The sequence below is a fragment of the Pinus tabuliformis genome, chromosome 3_2 (genome assembly GCF_031772625.1).
Source record: "Pinus tabuliformis cultivar Carrire ecotype Pingquan chromosome 3_2, CPIR1, whole genome shotgun sequence".
In the NCBI taxonomy this organism is placed as follows: Eukaryota; Viridiplantae; Streptophyta; class Pinopsida; order Pinales; family Pinaceae; genus Pinus; species Pinus tabuliformis.
This window is the reverse complement of record NC_142302.1, coordinates 817,744,896-817,760,242: the sequence shown is the minus strand read 5'-3', so window position 1 is coordinate 817,760,242 and position 15,347 is coordinate 817,744,896. Positions and strand designations below refer to the sequence as shown.

Here is a 15,347-nt window from a genome sequence, read left to right as displayed (position 1 = left end):
TAAGGCAAGATTTGAGGAGCCCAAGAATCTCTGCTTGGTTGTTGGATTTCTGGCCTAATCCCCAGCTGAAGCAGTCTTTTGAAAACCCATCCGGAGAGTAGATGACCCGCCCAGCACCAGCAACACCAGGATTACCTTTGGACGTTCCGTCAAAGAATATTGTGGATAAATTTTGAGTCCACCACCAAGATTGAAATTTTTCATCATCGTCTCTTATGCGCCAATCCGGATTGTCCTTTTGAGGAGAGAGAAGATGCTAACATGGATAAGGCACTAACAGGCCTAGCCACCTCTTTTCTTCTGGCTGTAACAAAGGATCTTCTTTAAAATACTGTTGTTGGGCCGCTTCCAGGAGAAAGGATTTAGCTTTTGCAGCTACTTGCAACGGTGAGTGCCTCATCTCTTTGAAAATCAGCTGATTGCGGGCCAACCAAAGCTGCCAACAAACATATTTGGGGAGCGCTGTCCAGATTTTGCGCCAGAATGATTTGGGAGGGGTATGATGGGGATAGAAGAGACTCCATGAAGCAAAGAGATCTGAGACAGAGATCTGGGAAGGCACTGAAATCTGAAATTCCTGTAAAATGATTCCCCAGACCTCTTTAGCAAAAATGCACTCCAAGAAAAGGTGCTGGGATGTTTCGAAGTTGTTGCTGCATAACACACATCTATGCGGCCCTACTATGTTCCTTTTTTCCATATTATCACCCGTTAGAAGTTTATTATGGACCAGAGTCCAGAAGAAGAAATTCACTTTTGGTAAGGCTAGGGAATCCCAGACATTCTTCCAGAAGGCCGGAGTTTGACTGCTATTTCTTGAGGCCTGCAAAGCTCTATAACCTGCAGCTGTGGTGTAGACTCTGGACTGGCCCCAACCCCAGCTATCTTTCATGGATCTATTGACAGGGGCAGCGTCCTCCAGCAGATCTTCGAGCAGGGTTTGTTGAAGGGATAACCGGGCAGGGACTCCATGAAAATCCCATCCTGCCCAATCTCCACGCTGATCCCAATTTGAAAGGTCGTATATGCTGTTGACTCCTGCTTGCTTCAGCCAGTCCCTGAGATCTGTTATGTCCTCATTGTTGTTCATAAGTTCTTTCCCCATAATACTGTCGAGCCACAGGTGGGTGTGTTTGCCGTTGCCAGGAATCCTGTAGACCTGTTTGTTGAAGAAGTTGTTGCTTCTGCAGCATAATTTCCACACCTACGTGTAATTTGTTGTATTAGCGTTGTGCAGATTGCTGAGGGATTTGTTGGGTCCATACTTTGAACACAGAGTGACACTAACTGGGTGAGAGGGCTTGTGGATCAGCTTCCACAAAATCTTTCCTCCCAGCGCTAAATTGACAAGAGTGGGGTCTCTAATTTGTAGCCCGCCTTCTGCCATTGTTTTTTTGACCACTTCCCAGTTCACCAAATGCATTTTTTTCGTTGCCCTTACCTCCCTACCACAAGAAGTCTCTGAGCAATTTGGAGATCTGCTCCATGACGTTTCTTGGTGCAAGGAGAAACACTGCCTGAAAGATTGGAAGCATCGACAGCATGGATTTAATTAAAATTACTTTGTTGCCCTTAGTCAGCCAGTAGCCTCCCCACGTTGCAATTTTTTATTTTTATTTTAGAGATTATTTCACTCCATAGCGATCTTTTATTGGTTCCAGATATGATGGGGAGACCCATGTACTTAAATTTGTCCCATGTTGCTTGATCTTTGAATCCGAGTAGAGTGGTTATGCCAGTGAGTTCCCGTTGATCTATATTCCAACTAAAGACTTCGCTTTTGCTCTCGTTGATTAAAGCCCCTGAGGCTCTGCATTAACTTCTGAAAACAGTGTCAATAGCTTTGGCTATTTTGGTGGAATCTCCACCAAGGAGAAGGGAATTGTCAGCAAAGAGGGCGTGGTTCAAGGCATCTGCTCCGTGAGAAGGTTTGAGTCCTAGAATGTTGCCATTAAGTCTTTCAGCAGTGAGCTTATGACTAAGGGAGTCTGCCATTAAGATGTACAGGAATGGGGAGAGAGGGCATCCCTGCCTGATACCTCTTTGAGCTTGGAAAAAATTTGTAGGGCGACCATTGACTAAAGGGGCAATCCACGGATTGTCAATGCAGGCTTTAATAAGATGAACAAAGTGGGTCGAAAAGCCAAAGGAGAGAAGGAATTTGCTAAGGAAAGTGCGATCAACTCTATCGAAGGCGTTTGCCATATCTAATTTTATCAACATACCTTTCTCATTCCGCTGCTTGCTTGAATGTATAGTCTCCTGAACTTGGATTACATTGTCCAGAATGTGCCTGCCTTCCACAAAACCACCTTGAGAAGAGGAGATCAATCTTTTTAACAATGGCTTGATCCGATTTGCTAACAGTTTAGCCAGAATTTTATAAGAAGCATTACACAACGAAATGGGCCTGAATCTTGCAAATGACTCAGGGTTGGTGTCTTTGGGGATTAAAGCGAGGTAAGTGGAGTTGGTTCCTCCACCTATCTTGGCTTTTTTCATAAACCAACTTATCATTTTGAGGAGATCAGCTTTGATAAGGTACCAACAAGATTTGTAGAAATGGATTGAGAATCCATCAGGCCCAGGTGCCTTGTCTGCGTCCATGGACCAGATAACGTTTATGGTTTCCTCCTCAGTGATTGGCCTGCAGAGGATTGCGTTATCTTCAGGGCTGATGAGAGAAGGGATGTTAGAGAGGAAGTCAGCAGCTTCCTCATCGTTGCTTTGAGTTCCTTCTCTGTATAGATTCCTGAAATGGGTTTCGGCGACAACTTTGACTTGATTAAACCCTTTACAGACATGGCCCTCAACTGTTTTGATTTTTGCTATATGATTCCTGGACAGTCTCGCTCTATATTGCCGATGGAAGAAGGAGGTGTTCCGATCTCCAACCCTCAACCACAGACTTCTGGATTTGAGTCTCCAATATTCTTCTTCCTTTCTGAGAGATTGATATGTGGATCATTGGGCTTTTATTTATTTTTCCACCAACTCTGTTGTGATATCTTTGATTTCCATATCTATTTACAGGGTCTGCAATGACTGGACTGCCTCCTTTCTTTGATCAATAGGAGAAGGGGTTGGTCTCTTTATCTAGTCCTTCAAGGCTTGTTTTGTGGCTTTCAACTTTTTCTCCCAGACATACCTTGGGGATCCCAAGAAGGATTTGGCCCATGCTGCCTTCACTGTCTCTAAAAAACCTTCTCTCTCGATCCAAAGAGGGTTGAACTGAAATGGAATAGGTCCCAGGTCTTCTTCATCTTCCAGGAGGAGCTGAATAGGCTTATGATCAGAGGCAAGTTTAGGCAGAATTTTTGTGATGATAATCTTTTTGTTCATCATTATGGAGCTTTGCACCAGGAATCGGTCTAAACGAGCTGAAATGTGGTCTGTTCCAACCCTGTTATTGGACCAAGTGTAAATGCCGCGGACAGGATTGAAATCTAAAAGGTCCCAACGCTGAGAGAGCTCCTCCACCATGTCCAGCATGGGGTCTCTGATGCTGGACCCCCCCCCCCTTCTCTTTTGCTTTCATAATGATATTAAGATCCCCGGCTATGATGATATTGCTGGGAGAAGACTGCTCTAAAAAGGTAGAGAGAGAATTCCAGCATTCTCGTTTTTCAAAGTAAGAAACCGGGACGTAAAGATTGAAGAGGGAGATAGACAACTTACTTGCATTGTGCATCAGTTCCGTGAAGATCCAGTGTTGAGTTTCATGATGATTATTCAGATGGAATAGGTCTTCATTCCAGAGAGTTGCCAACCCTCCAGAAGTTCCCCTTGAGCTGACTATTTTTCCTGTTCTTTTATTCCACTTTGATCTGCTAATCTCTAGAAGGGCTTGGCCTTCTATTTTGGTCTCTTGGAGCATGAGGATGTCTGAGGGTTCTGCTTTCATAAGGTCCTTAACTGCTTCAATTTTGGAGGGATTCCCCAGTCCTCTACAGTTCCAAGAGACGAGATTCATTATTTACTTGGGGGGGGGTTGAGGCCTCCCTTGGAAGGCCTTGGTCTGATATTTTGCCCAATAGACATTTCTATTGTAGCTTGACTTCCTTGTATTTTGAGCCTTTCTGCCTCCTCCTCCCTCTTTTCTTTGCGGGATTTCCTTCCTGCTTTTTTCGTTAGTTGCTCGTAGGTTTCATCCTCCGAAGAACCAGAGCTTTCCACTGGTTTTTTCCTTGCTATTTCTGCATATGAAGGGTTGGAGGGACTACCTTGGTTGAACTCATTCTGTATTGCTTCCCCTCCCTCTTTGTTTGAAGGTGGAGTGTCTGCCTGTTCTACATTCTCCTGGGGTAAGGTTACTTGATTGATCTGAGCACTTTCTGTCCCATTTGGAGTTGATTCCGTTTCTTGGTTTGATTTGGCACTGCTAGGGCCTCCGGCCATATTTCCTTTGCCTGTGCCTTTTTTTTGAGTTTTCATTTTTCTGGACTAGGGTCCATTGTTCCCCATTTTGTTTGTCTACTTGTTCCTCAGCCTTCTTTTTACAGTTCTTTGCAAAGTGTCCGTGACCGTGGCAATGTCTGCATTTAAAGGGTAGTTGTTCATAGTCCAACTCCTGGACATGCGTCCACCCAGCAACAGTGAGTTTGATAGCTTCCGGTAACCCCTCTTCTAGATCCACTTCTACGCAGATGCGGGCGCATGAATACTGGTCTTTTCTCGCAGCTTGATCTATGTATTTTCCCAATGCATTACCTATGATCTGGAGGGATTTTTTATTCCAGCAGTGAAGAGGCAAATGGGGGAGCCTAACCTAGACCGGGACAGCAGAGGGGATGTCCTAGGTGGGATCGAAATCAAGAGACCATTTGTTTAGATAAAGACCCTGGGGTCCCATGAAATACGGTCCATTTCTAAAAATTAAGCCTTTGTCATCCGGGTTTTCGAAGACAAACACAAAGAAACCCTTACCTACAAAATAAATTTTGACTCCCTCTTTGATCAAAGGCTTCCAGTTCCTTTGAGTCCATTCATCAACCGACTTGGGAGAAGGCCAGAGGCCCGTGAACTGACCTATGAGGCCTCTCTCCGCAAGGTTCAAAGCCGCTTTGCAGGTTTCTTCTTCTGGAAGGTCCACAGATGGAATTGTGTCTAATTTCTTAACAAACTTATGTTGAATTTCTGAGGGAGGGCGCTTTGGTCCAACGACAACCATGGCTCTGAATGCAAGAACCTCCGGAGGTGGCGAGGGAGGGGGATCTGGGTCCCCGCTGGCCTCCATTGTCTAAAGTTGGCCGATCGGATGGGTGCAGAGGCCAGGAGCGCGCTGGAGCAGCCAGTAGACCTAGCAGAGCGATTTTTGTTAAATTGCAAACGATATTATTTTGGAAATTGGAAATCCTGCCAATTTATTTTAAAAAACAGAAATCAAGATCTATTTGCTATACATTAATTTTCTTCATGTTTAAATATAGTCTAAATACGTTGACAACATTTTATGTTTCGAAATGTTGAGAACTTACCATTACTCTGATTTTCTGAATAGAAAGAGTGAATATTGAATGACTTTGAATAAGGAGACAAGATACTAAATTAACTATGTGAGTAATAAAATGTGTATTTTAGTTCATTCAAAGTATACTATAAATTGCACTAAGAGGTGCAAAGGAACATCGATAGGAGGAGTAGGGGAATGTGGAAGGAAATAATCAAGCCAAATATTAGGACAATGAAATACAATCAAAATTTGAACTTTTATATATCATTCTAAAAAATGTAAGAGGAGGTTAAATGTAAGAAGAAAGTTATAGTAACATAAATGTCCCATAACAATGACAATCCTTGCAAGCACAAGGTACATAGTAGAGGAGTTCAATTTCTTTGGGTTTTTTTAAAATGGCATGAAATAAATTCTTGAAAGGAGGGGAAGAGGAAATTAATTTGAGAAATTAATGAGGGGGGAGGGTTTGTGGTTAAAGATTAAAGATTAAGCATTTGAATGAGAGACTTCCAAGAATGACTTAACTTGTATCCATCTTTATGATTAAAGTTATCTAGATTTTGAGGGATTAGAGGATGATCTGGGTGGAATGGAAGGGATTAGGGGGTAAGGGTTTTAGCTTGGCCAAAAAATATGAGGTGGTTGGATTCATACACATGTTCAACAAAGACATTTTCAAAATGATATGTATTGGTTGTGTTTTTTTCTACTGAGCTTAAACGAATCTAGCAATTTGGCCAATATTAAAATATCGACAAAGGCATGAAATTTAATAAACCCGAAATCCCAACAATGAATCCAAATGATTATTGGGAAATATGTGTCTTTCCAACTTAACAAAGCTACCAATTTGGCTAATATAAAAATATTCACAAGAGCATGGATTTTATACATCCCGGGGCCCACCAATGAATCTAAATGACAATTGAGAAATTTGAATAATTGTTTTAAGGTCCTATACAATTTGAAAAACTTGTATGTGTTTTATGTTCTTTTTGGCTAAAATTTAGAAATATGATCTATGTTCCCTTAAATTAGTATGTTCAAATCTAAATTATAAATAAAATAAAAATTATATTTTAGACACTCTATACTATTTTATTTAATATATTTAAATAAATCCTAAACAATAAGATATCAAATGTTTCAATAATTTGTAAATATTAAATAAAAGTTTAAAATATATATCTATATATATGGATGGAAAATATCATGTTTCATATGTTATAAAATGATTGAATACTATATATATATATATATATATATATATATATATATATGGGTTGGATAAAAGCTTTAAAATGTTTGTATTTATTAAATGTGTAATTTTTTTTAGAACATATTTATAAATATTAAGAGATAGTTCTTTTTTTTCTTGTTGGAGAAAAAACCTAGAAAGCTTTGATAACATATCCTAGCGAACATGCACACATGTTTTTGTTTTCTCCAACCATATAAGATAAAACATCAATTTTAATTAATATTTAATATTTGATAATTTATATTTTTTTTTTGGAATTCAATCTTAAAATTAATCATCGATCCTAATTAATATTTAATATTTAATAGTTTCAATTTCTATAGATATTCAATCCTTCACCTTCTTTATTATAATTTTAAAATAATAAATATAATAAATAATCAAACTTATTTAATAACTAATACTTTTACAATATTTTTATTTTGTGGTACAAGAAAAATATAATTACAGTGCATATTTATAAAGTTATAAGCAGTGCCTACCAAATTTTAACACAAATTTGAAATTTTAAGAGAAAACCATATAAATTTAAAAAAAAACAACAACAATAATAACTTAATATTCACATACATATTTTCACAAAATTTTCTTATTTATAATTAAGCTAAATAAAAAATAAAATAAAATAATTTCAAGAAAACTATAAATATTACCAACTAAATTGTAATATGCATTCTCAAAAAGATAAAGACAAAATATTATAAATCAAATAGATACCAATACAAATGTAATTTTTAATATATTAACATTAAATGCACTGCTACTTAACCAAAACATTGAGGGAAATAATTCACTTGTTAGGAAAAGTAAGTGAATTAAGAGTTACCATGGGTGCAGTTCTTAATACTAAGTCCATTATTACAATAACATACAAGAGGCATAGATGGATCTGAAACGTTGAATCCACATATCCACATATTCCACCACTTGCTTGACACAATGTAGAAATCCAGTGCACTTCAAATGTTTCATCTTTAAAGGGCATCCCCAAATGAGATCTAGGTTAGTTCATAGAATTTTTTTTCCTAAACCCACTAAAGATTTGAACCTTGAATCTCACAATTTATATAACAATTCATAACAAAATGATTGCAAATTCAGTTACTAGAATTAATTTATTTCTAGAATTTTATATGTTATATATTTTTGAATAGAAATTTAAAAAAAAACAGCTTTAAAATTAATTTACTAAAAAAATAAAAAATTTATAATTTTTTTTAAATAAACTAAATTTTATATCAATTTATTTATTTTTCAAAAAATTATAATTTTTTTTATTATCAAATTTAACAAAAAAAATAATAATATTTTAGTTTAAACAATAAATATAAAAAAATACTTTTAATAAAAATTATTTTTATAAACTATAAATTTCATAATAAATAATCATATATTTTATAACAAACTAAAATTATTAATATGAATTATAAATTTCATAATAAATAATCATATATTTTATAAAAAAACTAAAATTATTATTACAAATTATAATTTTCGTAATAAATAATCATAAATTCTATGGCAAACTATTAGATAATTGATAATGTTTTACTGTGGACAACACCTCCCAGCAGATACCGGCTACATATTTCTCTACTTTGTGAAGTTAAATCTGGTATGTTTTTGTGTTCCCCCATCTCTTGACTCATATTTTTGTCGTTTTTCCATACATAATCTTGGCTCAAGGGACTGGTTTTTGGAATTCTATATGAATATATGTGCATTATGCAAAATTATTTCTCATGACCTCTATGTAACAGATCTGATAGGGTTACATATATCCTTTCTCTCCACGTGGTTTGAACCACATTCCACTTTTCATATCAGATGATTTTCATATCTACATTTTTCATATCAGATGATTTCCATATCTACATTGTTGTACATCTCTGTTTGGATGAATATAATACAACTATATAGCTTTTTTTCATGCTGAAAAAATTGTTTTTATTTTTTTATAACTATATCTATAAAATAAAGAAATAAAATTTTAAACCAAACCAACCATCATATTAAAACCAAAACTCCAACCGATAGAACAAACAAAAAAGATTGTGTAAACGCACATCCGTTGCAACATGAAATTAGATTTTGCTCCCCCGCTCTTGACCATGATAAATAAATAAACATGACGAGATAAAATCCAATCCATGGCATTGCCACTTTCAATATTTTTAATGGGAGGTTAAAACTAAACCCTTATCTAATCGTGCATGCCTTATGGAAAACTCTTGTTGTTGACCACATGTTTTTCTCGGTCAAGTCCATCTCTACGTGGCATTTTCTTAGCTGTCCATCCCAGGGCTATCATTCGCTAGTTTCAGCCTATCCACCGTGGTCGTCACAGCGTTGGCACGCGGTGTAACCAGAGAGTTTGGGTGAAGCTGGCAAGCAGTAAGTGAACCTGAATCATTTCGCGTCCTTGAAAATCACGAAGCTGTGGATACGACACGATACAATGTTGTGGATACAACTCCATTTTTCAAGTATTCCATTTTTGAGATACGATGCGAGCTTTTTTTAGCGACCAACGTCGCCGATCAGGCGTTTTCTTCATATTCATCAACGGCTTAGAATCTTGCATGTTTTTGCGCATCACCTTTAGTGAAAAAACACTAGTGGTAGTTACCGACCTTGGTGACTATGGGAGAGATTCAAATTTCATGCCTCCATTTTAGAGATGTCTCTATCCTTTTACCTCCTCTAAACTTTTGGTATCTACAAATGACCTTTGACCCACAATCTAATAAATTCTTGGCAGGTTTGCGCAGGTTTTCACTAAGTCCACGTCTGAATCTGTCGGAGCAATCCAGGACGATGGGTTCATAAATGTCCCGTAGGACGACGGATTCAGTGATCCAGAACGGAAACTCGTTCAAAATTTTGCAAAATTTGCCAGAACGTGTTAAAATATAATTGGTTTGAAGAGCGAAAATAAAGCTCTAGGATTGGGTGGGGCAAACACGCAACCTCACAAAAAAAATACCTTTCAAAATAATTATTTAATATTATTTAAGAAAACTATGTCAGTTGGTTGTTAATAACTTATAAAAAGGTAGGCTTTTTCTAATATCAAATATCTGAATCTTAAGTTATTAATCTATTTCCTTGGGACCTAAATACTTCATATAAATTTATTGAATAAATTATATTAAATTTCATTAATAAATTTAATAAAAATTTTGTTCACAAATGTGGGAAGTATTTTTGGAATTTTACAGTTAAATAAGAAAATAAAAATCACTCAATAGAAATATTTTTTCTCATATAAACATAAAATGTTTCTATATAAGCATAAAATGTTGATAGCAACATTAATCCTCAAATAAAATCAACAATTTTCCTGATTTTGAGTACGGTCTTACTACAGAAAGAAATACCCTGATAGTATCAATATAAGAGCCGCTATGGCAGTCATCATAATCAAAGCTTCCCTGGGACAGCCCCAAGTCCATGGAGGACAAAACAACATCTACAACTCAAACATTCTATAAGGGAGAGATTCTTCCACTCCTTCGGTCGACACCTTGATCCAGAGAGATCCAGGCCTCTTTGCAAGCTTGCTAAAAGAGGGAATCAACTGTTTGATTGAAATATCGGAGATCTGAAAAAGAATCGAGGAAAAAATATGCTTAAATTACATCCTTCTGTGAAGATTAATGTTTCTCTGCTCTTTGGAATCTTACATCCAGTGCATCACAGGTCTAGAATTGGCAAAGAATCCCCAAAGATGTGTAGGTTTTTTATCTTCCTTTTGCAACACTTATGGGGATGATGGCAACCTTCACTTCCACAAAAATTGTTGATAACAACACCTAAACCACATTCAAAAGAGATATGATTTGAAGCCTAGATGATCAGGATCCCTCTTGCTTCATTTTGACTGGTATCCCTGTTTGCTAGCCCATCCATGGAGCCATGGGGCCTATGGGATAAAATTGCAGGGTCTGCTAGCTTCATAAAATTCAGACTATGATAGAATTTAGGTTTTCATAGATGGGAGATTGTCCACAGTGATTTTGGGTTTCAGCTGTTGAATTTTAAACTGGCTCAAATCCAAAATCATTATGGATGATTATTATCATATTACAAGGTGTTCTGTCTTAAAAAAACCAGCATGAATAGGATTGGCATTATATATATCCTGAAATTAACATAATATACAAAATAGATATAATATATGATATTGAAATATAATTTTATAATATGGACAATACTTATAAATTATCACCTGCAAAATTCAGCAGCTAAAGATACATTACATGATACAGAGACACTCCATTTTCCCAGTGTAGTGACAAGAAAGTGCCCTTTTGCTTTGCCCATTCTTCAACCTTTTTCGCCATCTTAGTAAAGATTCCATGATATATCTCGCACAAAAGAAATTCCTTACCATGATTGAATTGGTTCTACCTTCTTATTCTGTCATCTCTATCAATGTACTAAAGCTTTTTCTCATATCCTTTCTTTGAAGATATTGTTTATTTGGGCAAGTAAGTTGTCTATCAGAATTAGGCCTCTGTTCCTTTGTAGTAAGCATTCCTACTTACCATCCAACTACAGGCCAATAGACATATTTTTCATATCCTCCATAAGAAACCTTTCAAATCAGATATTACTAACTTGACCAAAACTTAAAAAAATAGTTAGTTTCCATGATCAGAAGCTTTGTACCACAAGTCCTAGCTTTAGATAGGATTTGATGCCCTCAGGAATGCACTGTTTCAACACAACAATGATACAGATACCCAGCAACAGAGGATAAGAAATTCAAATATATTAAAGAACTACTGAGCTTCCCATGGTTAACTTTACTGTTAACAATAGTTGTAGGCTTTGCTTATGACGTCTGGCTTCAAAAAGTAAGAACAAGAAAAGTTAACATGAACCGAAAGCCTGTCCTTTGTTGACTAGAAGAGAAATTACTGTCAGAATTATTTCAACTGGCATGATTACATGACGAAAGTATTATAGATTCTCAAAGCATGGCCCTCCTGCCATCCATCATTCCTATTTTGCCTGTCTGTAGGCAGAGGACTAATGGGGAATCAGAAACATAGTTATTTACAAAAGGAAATGGAAAACTGGAAGGACTACAAAACCCAAAACAACATTTGATACAAGGCTGATATTTCTAAATGATGCAAAGTAGAAAGTTCTAAATAGACTGAAGTCATTGCATATTGAACTGATGTATTTGGATTTGGTAGAGAGCCGCATTATATTATGAAAACACAATAGCAACACCTTGGCCTTGGCTAAGTGAGCTTTCCCTTAACTCTGGTACATTACAATGAAGAATGCAGGTGTGTTTTAAAGGCTTTAACTATGGCTCACCAATATAATGAAGAATCAATGTGTCTTTTAAAAACTTTAACTACATATTTTTAAAAACTTTAACTACATATAATCATGGCATTGAGGTTTGGCACTGAGGTTTTAATTACATATAATCATGGCTCAGCAATGTCAAATACTTCAAATTACTATTTGACCTAATAACTTTGACTCTTTCACATTTGCGTAACAAATTACTAATTTAATTTACTAAATTAACATGCCTCACCAATGCCAAATACCTGAAATTACTATTGTTGACCTTTGACTCTTTCACATTTACCTAACAAATTACTAATTTAATTTACTAAATTAACAGGTACCAGCTAATGTAGTTTTCTTGGTAGAGGATTTCAAGGAAACAGTTGGATTTCTGTGTTAGCCGTTTTCTGGGTCTGTACTGTATAGAGAAAATAGAGGCAGAAAGGGACATTTTCAGATTTTCCTAGTGAAGCCGTGATGACATTCCTTGCTGTATATTCCTCAATGAGTTTTCGAGTCACAGTTACTGGCAGCATCAACATTATTAGCAATCTATATGATGCCCATTAATTTTCAGAACAAAAATTTTGGGCATATGCATGACGCAAACAAGAGTTTTTCCAGCAGAGGTTAGGATAAACGAAGCTCATCCATTTCACTTCCGAGCAATGACTATACCATCGGAACATGGATTCAGTTTACTTGATAATGCGTCAAGTTGAAAATTCCTTTAATATTCAGATCCATCAGAATATCAATTGGCACCAACAAATACCAACATGCATGTTATAAATTATTAACAACTTCAATACATTATACAGTTACCTGTACAAGACTCAATATATAAGAACCATAGGCGTCCACAATTAATGAGAGCTACTATGCACAAGTTCAAAGGTTTATAGTCTGAACAGAGCTGTAAGACAACCTTGAAAGAAAAACTTGAAGATGATCATCAGTGTAACAAGCTCTAAAGAAACAATGAATGTGTGCAATAAGCGAATCTTTGCAAGAAAAGTAAATGAAAAAGTTCCATTATGTACACCCAAAACTAAAGGGACTATAATAATATTTGGCATTGGTGCAGACTCCAGAGCTCACAAGAAGGATTTCCCAATGAGAAAATTTTAGGCAGATTGTTTTCTTTTCAGTTGGTAAAATCGACACTCTTGTAGATCATGTGCCCCCTTCAAACATTCGCAATGGAAAGCAACGCATGGATCCAATTCACAATTCAATTCCTGAAATTGATTACGTGAAGAATGGGGATGTTGGGGATTTTTCTGAGAAAATCCCAAAAACAAACAAAATAAACTCCACAAAGGCAATGCTCTGTTTCTACCTTTCCAGGATCTTTTTGCACAGGGAAGCTTAAAAAAATTACTGAGGAACAGAGTATTTCATCACCATAAAATGATTGATATTCATTTAAAATAAAAATGCCTGAAACAACATATTTCTTCCTCTTTTACTGAGAGGGATTTAACATTCAACCAAAACTCTGTTTTCACCTGAGAATTCACTGAGTTTACTGCTGTAAAACCCTTTTTACATTACTGCTGTAAAAATCTTCTTTTACACACTACTGTAAAAGAAATTTACATATGCAACTTCAAAAACTCATACACCCCGCACTGCTGTGCATATATCCTCTTTTAAGAATCAACAAAGCAATAAAAATTTCATGTTGTTCCTTCGTTTTACGATGGCCAACAAAACATTACAGCCCTCCCCTGTTCTCTTTCTTTTCTACACACTGTTGTGTGTTTCATTACAGATTCAATGAACAAAACCCACGAGCATATATTTCATGGCTCGTTATATAAAAAAAACATAACACAAAAAAATCTATACTACCGTGGGTTTTTTTTAATACATATGGTCAACTACAAAATAAATACACGCCGTATATAAAACTTAAAACCATTACCTACACCTATGACAATTTATTAATAACAGGTATGGTCAACCCAAAACTTGACTTTTACTTCACGCAATCCTTGATTTGATGCGGGCTCGTATGCAGCTTCAGGGGATCGACGGCGGAGAGTGCGGGAGCAGATCGGACGGCTGGAATGGATATCGGGAGGCATTACATAACTGAACAATAGCTCCCGAAAAATTACGTTTGCTTACGTATGGGGAGAGCCACGCGTCTGCACCAAATTTTATCGGAGTTGATCGCCGGAGTATCCCTTCGCCGGAAAGCTGGTGCGAAATATTTCAGGCGGGTTTCGTAAACGGTTTCTGGCGATGGTACGGCTGCGCAGTTGAAATTACACATTCAACACTCCCCTTTAATTTCAACTGCTGGGCATTCGGTCATACCCAGACACTTCCTCAAAAATTCAAATCTTTTCTGATCCAGAGGCTTTGTCAAGATGTCTGCAACCTGTTCTTGAGTCCTGCAATGTTCTAGGACAATTTCTCCATTGTTCACCAATTCTCTGATGTAGTGAAACCTTGTATCAATGTGTTTTGTTCTCTTATGAAACACTGAATTCTTTGACAATGCTATAGCTGAGCTATTGTCACAAAAAATCACTGTCGCTTTTGCCTGCTCTTGGCCTAAGCTTCTCAACATTCTTCTCATCCACACTGCTTGACATGCTGCTGCTGTAGCTGCCACATATTCAGCCTCTGCTGTAGACAATGCTACAATGGATTGCTTCTTAGAAGCCCATGAAATGGCTCCTGAACCCATATGAAAAACATAACCGGAAGTGCTTTTCCGATCATCTACACTTCCAGCCAATCACTATCTGTGTATCTAACCAAATCTGAATGTTCTGAGACATTATATAAAATTCCAAACATTTTGGTACCTTTGACATACCTTAAAATTCTTTTTGCTGCCTGCCAATGTGCCTCCTTTGGCCTTTCCATGAATCTTGAAATTAAACTAACAGCATACATAATGTCAGGCCTAGTGGCTGTTAAATACATAAGGCTGCCTACAATACTCTTGTACAAACTAGGATCAAAATCCTTGTTGCTGTCCTCTCTGCTAAGTTTTAATCCCATTACTGTGGGAGTGATCGCTGCTTTGCATTCTTGCATGTTAAATCTGCCCAACACTTGATTTACATATCTAGTTTGTGAGATAAAAAATCCTTTTTCATTTTGATCTACTTCTATGCATAAGAAGTATCTCAAGAAACCCATGTCAGTGATTTCAAATTCCTCTTTCATGACTGATTTAAAATTCTTAATGAACTGATCATCATTACCTGTGAAAATAACATCATCAACATATAAGACAACAATCAAAATTTTACCATCTTTTTCTTTGATGTAGACAGTGGGTTCTCC

At 36.6% G+C, this 15,347-nt stretch overlaps 1 protein-coding gene across 1 annotated transcript; it reads right to left on the bottom strand.

Moving 5' to 3' along the window:
• Window positions 1-256: 256 nt before the first annotated feature.
• LOC149183156 (uncharacterized) lies at window positions 257-3,483 on the bottom strand. The gene is made up of 4 exons (XM_089414852.1): window positions 3,149-3,483; window positions 1,821-2,944; window positions 1,442-1,517; window positions 257-1,184 (listed from the first exon to the last, which is right to left on the bottom strand). The coding sequence occupies exons 1-4, from the start codon at window positions 3,481-3,483 to the stop codon at window positions 257-259; spliced, it is 2,463 nt and encodes an 820-aa protein (XP_089270978.1).
• Between the last annotated feature and the right edge of the window lie 11,864 nt (window positions 3,484-15,347).